At 39.0% G+C, this 10,000-nt stretch overlaps 2 protein-coding genes across 2 annotated transcripts in view; one reads left to right on the top strand and one right to left on the bottom strand.

Annotated features, from left to right (window-relative positions):
* Positions 1 to 1,682, top strand: part of LOC125041430 (transmembrane 7 superfamily member 3-like) — an 11,893-nt gene extending 10,211 nt beyond the window's left edge. Inside the window, exon 7 of the mRNA XM_047636387.1 lies at positions 1 to 1,682. This exon is cut by the window's left edge and continues 1,491 nt beyond it. The gene's annotated coding sequence lies outside the window, so the exon portion shown is untranslated.
* Positions 1,683 to 6,240: 4,558 nt separating this feature from the next.
* Positions 6,241 to 10,000, bottom strand: part of LOC125041286 (paired box protein Pax-6-like) — an 88,022-nt gene continuing 84,262 nt past the window's right edge. Inside the window, exon 10 of the mRNA XM_047636122.1 lies at positions 6,241 to 6,996. Within this exon, the coding sequence (XP_047492078.1) occupies positions 6,905 to 6,996 (92 nt within the window). The 3' untranslated portion in view covers positions 6,241 to 6,904. The remainder of the gene's footprint in view (positions 6,997 to 10,000) is intronic.

The raw sequence follows: 10,000 nt of genomic DNA, 5'->3' as shown, positions 1-10,000 counted from the left end.
TGGTGACTGTATGTACGGATTTTATACTTGGTGGGACATTTTTTCAGTGGGTAGACAGTTGAATTAACACTGATTTTGGATAATTTTGTCATATAAAAGAAAAAAGAAATAAAAAATAGAGAGACCTGTTATAGCTCTTGCCTGTTTCATGACTGAGATTCACATTTTGGATAAATAATGATTCTTGAGACTGGTTTCTACTTCATAGGAACGTTCCATTGCAATGTCACCAAACTAACTGGTGTAAGTGGCTTCTGAAATTTCCAATAAGTGGGATTAATACAAAGCAAACATGAAATCTCCAACGTTCTTGAATTCAGTCCTCCAGTTTTGTACAAAGTTGCAGTGGCTATTGTTTATCATGAAACCATAGTTTCAACTTGGTCGTGAGTTTACTCAGGAAATGAATAGAGATGTTGTAATAGTGTTGTTAGTTTAGGAAGTGCAAAATTTATAGACCCTTCATCACTTTCTCTCTCTTTGTTCCCCATTTCTTCCCCATTCATTAGGTGTGTGGTGTGATTGTCAGGTTGTATGTGAGTGAGTGTGCTTGCACTTATGAACAATCACAAACTTCACTTTTCATCCAGAGTTTAAAATGTTATCAAGTTTAAAATAAGTGCTTTTGTGATGATCCCAAAGACCATCTGTTGCTGTAATTCTTGCCACATGAATATTTATCAACATGAAATTATTGTTAAAAAAAAAAGAAGTTAAAATAATTACACATTTATTCTGTGATACCTTTGATAATTGACATGCCTAGGTTGTTGATTTTGAATTATGCTGGCTATGCAGACTTTGTCACCAATTTACCTGCTTCTTCCATTAGTTGTTATAATTGGAGATACAGTTCCCTTTAAAATGTCTTTTTTCTTCAGCCCTTTCCCAGTTTGCACAATAATGAAACACTAGAGTGCCTTTTGCAATGTATGACTTTGATCTCAAGCCGTAGGAAAACGTGGTATTATTTGTAATAGACGACAAGTGTCCCTTTACCCTTGTTTACTCAGACACTCTCGTAAATGTCTTGACTTCGAGGTTGTAGTCGGTGGTCACAAGAGACAGTGAGTGGTGCAGTATCTCCAGTCTGGTCAGCATATATTCTCAAACCTTGTGATAAAGTGACTGCGTGACGATAAATACGAAGAGGTGCAAGTGCTTATTCCGTTCATGCAGGGTGTCTGTCCATTACATTAGATCATTATGATTCAGATAAATAAAACTTAATGTCACAATCATCAGCCATAATCAGAGGTTCAGCGCATCAGGTTGTCAAAATGAGTAACCTCTTATTCATAAGTCTATTATGAAAAAGAACTATACATTTTCTAACTTCATTTTCACATTCCAGTTCCTTTATTACTATTATTATCATTATTATAATTATTGGCATTGTTATTATTATTATTGTTATTATTAATATTATTATTGTTATTATTATTATAATTATTATTATTATTATTATTATTATTATTATTATTATTACTGATGTTATTATTATTGTTATCAGCATCATCATTATTATTATAATTATTATTATTATTATTATCATTATTATGAAAAAGACAAGATTATGACTGATGGTTTGTGCTAATGATATGTACTTTCCATAATGATTTTGGTGCATAAATTTTGAAATGTAAACTTATTAATCATTAATATATTTATTTATGCATTTCTTTAAGATGTATCATTTACCTAAACCACGCCTTCAAAAATCTAGTTTAATAAAGTCTATTCTCTTTTAGAAATTCATTATGCAATAAAAAGGGCATAAGGTTTCTATTTCGTTCATTTTATTGTTTCAGTTCAAAATGTCACTCCATTTTTTTTTTCTCTTATGTTCAGTATCAAGTATTATGATAAATAAGAACAAAGGATTATAAAAACTGACATAATTTAAGTTATTTAATTCCAGTCTTGCAATCTGATATACACTCTCCATAACGTTAAGAGTCTGTGAATGAGGAAGAGTCGAAGTAATCAAATATGCAAATTAATTATGTCACTTTATGTGTTGCGTGTTTCTCTCATAGTCATATAAGAAACGAAAAATTTCTTTAAAAAAAAAGTCTGGTCAAACTGACATTTCGGATTATATGGTAGAGTGGAAACATCAAGAATTTAAAAAAAAGAATTTGGAATTACATAAAAAACAAAAACAAAAAAATGAATGCAGAATAACTATCATTTTCAACCCAAATAGATAATATAACTGAGTGATACACGTCGGTTGTTGGAAAATTTTTGGTTAACCCGGTAAATGCGCTTACCTGGCTAGTTCCCGTTTTCTGTCTCGGCGCGGTGATTGCAGGGGGTACACCTGTGTTTCGGATCGCTCGGAGGGGTCCCGCCGAGAGATCAGAGCTTCAGTCTTTTTCTCTTTTCTTGACGGATACATGATCTGGAACTGTACGGTTCACCTCGTTTTCCCCAGTTTCAGATCCTTTGTTTCACAGTCAACACCGTAAAAGAAAAGAAGATGTCTTCTTTCTTTTAACCAAATCATATTAATTCACTTTTGAACTTCGAGGAGCATCGGACCAGATCCAGCTCTGGGGATTTTGGGTGTGGATCAAAAAATAATCAAAAGCATCCATCTTGCCTTGTCGCGACAAATACGAGATCACAGCTGACACTAATTGGCAACTTATCCAAATGACTTGAATTCTTTTTCTTTTTTATCTCTATCTCTTTCTCTCTTCGTCTTAAAACAAAAAAAAAGGGATTCTTCCAATGCCATTTCTGAATATTGCTTTACTCATTCACCTGTGTCAAGCAAGTTTTTTTTTTTTCTTCTCGTGCTTTCTGCCTGACTTTGAACTGCTACATTTTCTGAATCGTCTTTTTTTTCCATTGATTTGTATCAGTCTAAGCGTCAATATCACGCTTGAATAAACACAGACTTAACTTCGACGGTACAATATTTGGAATCCTTGCTGACTATGTTCATTTTGTCAGTCACGGTCCTTGCATCTTCAGGGAGGGAAGGAAGGTCATAATGAAATATCTCAAATCCAGGTTTCATTATATTTTATATATCATACAGTAACCACTACACACAACATGACTGGCGGTTGACGGGGATAATGATAACTGGCACTCTAATGGTTATAAAAATGGGTTTTATAAATGGTAGTAATGATGATTAAAACCAGGATGGGATTGGGCAGCTGCTTTGTCTATCACACAAGAATGGCCACTCCCATTAATTCAGGTCTGTAATACACGTCCAAAAATATTTTTACATATTTAATTTTTTTTTCCCGATAGTCATCGCTAAAGAAAACAAAATCAAGAAAGTTCTCTCTTCTTAATTCTTAATCAGTTCCATCTAATTAATAAGTACAAAAGTCTTAAAACATTTCACGATAGAGGGCACAAGAATTGGATGTCAGAAGGTGTTAGTGTTATGAGCCTGTTTAGCCGTGTGTGGTCTTGCTGGGTCACCCCCCCCCCCCTCGCCCTCCTCCCTCCTACCCTTCCCCTCCCCGTTCCCAGACCTGGCAGGGGGGAGGGACGCTGAAGGTGGAAGGGGGGGGGGGGAGAAAGGGGCAAGGGGATGGGCCATTGAAGGGAGGAGTAAAGGAAGGAGCAGGGGGAGGGGCGGGCGTTGAAGGGAGACTGGGAAGGGAAACGGGCGAGGGAGGAGGGGGGAGGAGGGAAGGGAGGTAAGAGGTTCCTAAAGTAAATTTAACAGGAAAATATATTCCTATTGAATATACAAAAGGTGCCTGTCTGAAATGACTGTAAGTTTAACCATTTTGTGATTTTTAGAAGTATGAATGAATTATGTCTTTTTTTTCTTCAAATGATGACATATAAGTCGTATCTTCTAGCCTTATTTACAAGGGTTGGTTAGGCCAACATAACACTGTACGCTATTGTGCAGCAGTCTATATTTGACGGTGAGGTAAGTCAAGGGTTAATGAAGAATTTGTGCAGTTTCTTTTTACACATATCAGATTCTTGGTAAATATAAAAATATACACGCAAGTTAAAATTAAGTTTCAATCTCTTTTTCCCATAGTTTTTTTTTTTTATTTTTTTTTTTGTTTTTTTTCTCTCTCTCACACATAGTCACATATAAGGTTCAAGCGTGTTCAAAGAGGATTCGAATGTCTTCGCGGAAAGAACGAAAAACAAAAACATAAGTGACTCGTTACTCTACCAACGGCACATTAACCGACAAACTAATCAATTTATCTTTTAATACACGAGGCTTCTATGTGTCACGTCCAACGACCGGGTAAAAGGAATAAAGAGAACGAGATAACGATGTGTTAAAATATTACGCAGCCACAATATGACCGAAACTTTCAGCCAGCGAATGTAGCTATAGACTACAGCGTGCTTTTAATACAGCTGCCCTCAGTGAATTTCGAACGCTTGCTCTAAGTTTAGTTATTGACGAATAAGAGTAACTATTATTATAAAAACAACGATAATAATAATGTCAATGATCATAATGATAATAATAATAATAATAATAATAATAATAATGATAATGATTATAGTAATAATAATAATAATAATGATAATAATAACAAAGACAATAATAATAATAATTATAATAATGATATTGATATTAATAACAACTATGATAAATTATGAAGGCTGCAGAAAAAAAAGAAAAACGGGAAGTGGCATCTCTTTGGTATAACGTGTGGCTTTGGCGCCATGTGTTTAGTCTATCAATTGGACTATGGAAATATATCATTATATGCATACACAGCTTCCACCGCCGATCGGTTTCTTTGCTACTGTCTAGCATGACCTTAATATGATCGTTAAGATATATACAATACAATGTATGGATAAATACGTTTACAAAAATATCGACAAAGACAAGAGATTCTGGGAAGTGACGAAAATTACTGGCATGGAATCTAAACAATAAAAAAAAAAGTGTTGGCAAAGGACAAAACGTAAAATCAATATTATGCAGAAATCATACACACGCACAGTGCTATACAAATCCAACCTCCACGATTTAGAAAGAAAACCATAAACAGTGGGAATACTTGAACATTATATACCTTCCATCCGTTGGAAAATGCTCTTAAAAGCCAAACGAAATAAGAAAAAAAAACGATTTCGTTTTGAATTCAACATAAAATCCTTTATTACGCTTTTTTCGCCTTAATAAAAAAGATAAAAAAAAAAAGGTCTGAACCCATTCACATAACACCAATCAATTAAGGCATGTGCAAAAGACCTGATCAGCGAGTATTTTCACCGTAAACCTTCGCCTCCACCGCTCGTCTATTCTGCAAGTGACAGCCATTGAGAGCGCCACCACACCACTGCCGCTACACTGGGCACGCTGAACATGGCAATACGCTGTAAAATTCCCACCATGCGCACAGAATGAAGTCTTTTGTCGCTAATTTTATGGGAAATTAGTTTGTGAAATGCGGTGCTATTCAGGTGAAACCAAGTCTGATATCTGATCAGATTGAATTTGGCATAAGTGCAGTGATATCAATCGCTGGGGTAACCCTTGACGGAGGCCCTCGTTCAGACGCGTTAATAGCTTTTATTGTGACGATCACTGGGACGGTGCTCTAGTTCTGACTATTATGCGGGCAAGGAAACTAGTGATTAAAAAAATTGCTCAACTCAGGGAGGTCCTCGAAGAAAGAAAGAAAGGAAAATATATATATATTTAAACGTTCTTGTGGAAATATCGCAACACGACGACTTTGTGAGAATATTGGGCAACGGAAATCGGGTGCAGGAGAAAGAGGGGGAAAGGTTTCATTTCTGTTCAAAGTTTAGTGGGTTTATGCTATGTTGTGTATATTCATGAAGATGATAACTATGCTACACAATGTACTACACTATACACACCTTGTTTACAGACCTTTATACAGTAATAAATAGGTGTCAGACAACCAGATGCTTTCGCTTTCCGTTTTTCTTTTGAGTAAAGCGAAAGCGACTGGCGACACATTATTTTTTTCGCGCCGAATCTCCTCTTGTCGTTAACCACGCAACCGCATCCCATTTTCTGTGACTAAATCATTGTTCTGACTTTGGGATGCTCGTTGCCGCAGTCAGAGGCAACAGCAACTTATGTAACTAAGGATTAATTCTAAGCTACGAGTATTTTATCTTGATTTTTTTTAGATTCTTAATTACCGATGAATGACAGCATGCATTATACAATAATAATAATAATCTGGTTACAAATGGTATCGACATTTGTACCTAACTGAGGATACTGTGCTACTCTTCCGTCGTGTCCACTTTGCGCTTCGGAAAGACGTTAAAACATTGGCAGGAGTATGAGCGCAGATTGCACAAGTCGATCTAGAAACTTTTACGTTGTTATCCCTCCAGGGAGGCTGCGATAACAGAGAAAAAGTTGGTACAGTTTCTTCTTACGAAATTTCCTTACTAACACAGTAATACATTGTGAAACTTGACACTGTCATATGCTATGAATCGTCTGCCCAAAGCAGATTATGGTACAAAAACAAAACAACAAGAAAATATAAATGTTCTTCTCGTTCGCTCACCGACGAGGCCGTCAGTGCAAAGAGCAACACGTGAGATTGCAAGTTATATCTCCTCGCATTTTGGTTCAGGAGGAACTATCACTTACGCCAGATCACTGGTAGCAGACGCATGATCACAAAGAAAAAAATAGAGACAAGAAGAGAAAAAAAAAATCATAATAATCCTATCGATTCACACGTTCACCTCTCCTCCTCCATCCTTTTCCTTCTTCTTCTTCTCCTCGTTTTGCCCATCGGAAGAAGAAGTCTCGAAGGTTTGGAAAGAGAGCGTTTGAGAGGGAGTATTAGGCCAAGTGTCTTTTTTGTTTTTGTATCTCTTTGCCTTACACTTGGGAGTAGTGCGACGCCGCGAAGTCTGGGTCGCGCATCAGAGACCATCACTGCAGCCTCGGCCAGTAGTTGGCGGCGCTGAGGTCGGGGGTTTGACTGGGAATCTGAACTGGAACGGACACGCCCGCTGATATCACACCTGTGGGGGAGAGAGAGAGAATAGTAATGCTATCATATCCAAATTGATCATTTGAAAAAAAAAGAAAAAAAGATGGAAAGGGAGATTGGAAAGTTTATATTCCTCGTTCAAGAGGAATAGATCCGACCATGAGACAAACGAGAAAAAAATATATATACATTAGAAAGGACCGTAAATGGACAAGAATAACAAAGAAAATACTAAACATAACACTTATTTGATTCCGGGAATATATACCAGAATTTCAGCGAAAAAAAAAGAACACATGAAAATAAATTACGTTTGAATCTTAATCCTAATAATAATAATAATAAAAAAAAAAGACAGCCACTATCCATCAGCCACTTCATAAACAACACTTAAGTACCATTCAAAACTTAAGAGACCATGAGTAACCTTCACATAGAGTAAGAAAGAGAGTAAAAGACTAAGAACCTGAGTAAATGCCTTAGAGTAAATGTACACCCCCCCCCCCCCCTCTCGGCTGGGTACGAGCAACACGACGCTGCCCAAAGAGTCTTCATCTCCCCCCCCCCCCACCCCCTTATCCAAATGCTGTTGTTCGGGTCTAACTCTTGGTCTAACTCCCCCCCCCCGTCCTCCTACCCCCCCCCCCCCCATATCATCCTCTCCTTTACCCTCCTTCCTTTAACCCTTCCTTCGTACCCCCCCCCCCATATCACTACCCCGTCCTATTCCCCCTCCATCACCCCTTCCTCTACCCTCCCCCTTCTCCAACCCTCCCCCAAGCCCCCTTGCCACTACCCCTTCCTCTACCCTCCTCCCTATCACCCCTTCCTTCCCCCCCATCATCCCTCCTCACCCCTCTCCATACCCCTACCCCACCCTATCCCTCCCTTACCAGCCCTCCCTTCCCCCCATCATTCCTTCTCACCCCTCCCCCATACCCCTACCCCACTCTATCCCCCCCTTACCCCCCCCCCGGTCCAACGCGCCCTCACCCACCTGGATAATTTCACATTTCACACCTTGGTTCCTCTGCCGTCTCCCTCGGTCTTGTCTTCGCGAACCTTCGATGATTTCTCTTCTTTCTTTTTCTGAATTCCCTTTTTTCCTTTTTTTTCTCGAAATTCCCTTTTTTCTTTTTCTTCTATATATATTTGTTTTCCTTTTTTTTCTTTGTTACAATTTTTGGTTTGGTTTTCTTTCATCTTTTTCTGTCTTTCTTATTTCCCCTTTTTTGTTTGTTTTTTCGTTTTTGTTCTCTGGGCATTCTTTATTTATTTGTATTTTTTCTCCTTTCTTTTTTTCCTATTATCTCGTCTTTTCTTCTACTCCTTTCATACATTCTTTATTTTCTTATCCTCTCATTTCCTTATTCGCTTTGTTATCGCTGCTTATCCTTTTCTTCTTGTATTATTCTGTGTTACATTCTTTATATCCTTTTGTTTTTTTCTATTATTTTCTTTCGTTTTTATGAATTCTTTGAGTCAAGGATCTTTGCTGAAGTTGTGTGTGTGTGTGTGTGTGTGTGTGTGTGTGTGTGTGTGTGTGTGTGTGTGTGTGTGTGTGTGTGTGTGTGTGTGTACGTGCATGTACTGTATACGTAAATTCACATCCGTTTCTACACATATTTACATGTGTAAATACCTTTGCTTGTACATACATATCTCCAAGCACGTGTACCTCCCTCCCCCACCTCCCCGCTCCGCCCCTCCCCCGTCATGGCCCACCATACCCCACCTGCCCCTCCCTCGCCCTCCATGCCCCCCCCCCCCCTCCCGGGAGACAAGAGGAGGGAGAGAAAGATGACGATGACGGGTTAAAAGGGCACGAGGGAGGAGGACCTGCCTGCCGGGAGGGTCTCGAGCCGCGCCTTCGTGTTTGGTGTTGTTGTTGTTGTTGTTGTTGTTGTTGTTGTTGTTGTTGTTGTTGTTCTTGTTGTGTGTGTGTGGATGTGAGGATGTGAGGGTGTGTGTGTGTGTGTGTGTTTGGATATGTGTGTGTGTGTGTTTTGTGTATTCATGAATGCACAATCTCGCACTCGGTCAACTCGCAAGAAAACAATGCTTCTTCTTCATCTTCACCTTCTCCTTCTTCTTCTTCTTCTTCTTCTTCTCCTTCTCCTCCTTCTTTTTCTTCTTCTTCTTCCTCTCCTTCTTCTTCTCCTTCTTCTTATTCTTTCTTTCATTCTTTTCTTTTTTTCTCTCTCTCTCTCCGCCGAGTCCTGCTTCAGAATACATGTCAACCTTCACGACCGGATAAACATTCATGCTTTTAGAAGAAAATACTTTCTAGAAATAACAAACAAATCTAGACAAAAAATAAAGATAAAAAAAAAATAAAAAAAATAAACAGATAAATAAAAATAGGTAGGCCGCGTAATACACCGAAAAAGAAAACGATGTAAGTTTCTGATACCGCTGATGTTGACTAAGTTGCTTATCTTGCAACATGAGATTCCTCTTCTTCTCCTTCTCCTCCTCCTCCTCCTCCTCCTCTTCCCTTCCTCCTCTCCAACCCCATCCCCCCCCCCCCCCGCCCTCATTCGCAAATACCAGCCCACCGAGAGACGAAGAAGGAGGAGAAGGAGACGAAGAAGAAGCATCAGATATCTGGAGCAACAATCTTCACGCCCATTCACTCTCTTGGCTTCATCCCGCGCGCCCACCCCGCCCACAACAGGCCAACAGCTGGTTCATCGGCCACCGCACGACTATCGCTCCTAAATCTGTTGCCTCGGCCGTCACAAACGACTAATGCAAGTTGGGGAACAATCTGGATGCCCTGCCGTTGAGAGCCAAGAGATATTTTTTTTTTTTTTTTTTTTCAACGGCTCTGGAACGGCGGTAACAAAGTCTGCCTTTTTTGGGTATGAAATGAGCTCGTGTTTTAAGCGCGATGGTTAGCTTTTTCGTTTTTTTTGTGAGTTCCCGCGCCCAACGACGTCGGAATCGCAATGACGTGGAGAGGCATCGGGCATTCCGCTCTTTCCACAAAAACACGAAGGCGAGGCATGAAATATCTTCCTAACCCGGTCGAG

Source organism: Penaeus chinensis, chromosome 30 (assembly GCF_019202785.1).
Source record: "Penaeus chinensis breed Huanghai No. 1 chromosome 30, ASM1920278v2, whole genome shotgun sequence".
NCBI classification, from domain to species: Eukaryota; Metazoa; Arthropoda; class Malacostraca; order Decapoda; family Penaeidae; genus Penaeus; species Penaeus chinensis.
This window is presented reverse-complemented; position numbering and strand designations above follow the sequence as displayed.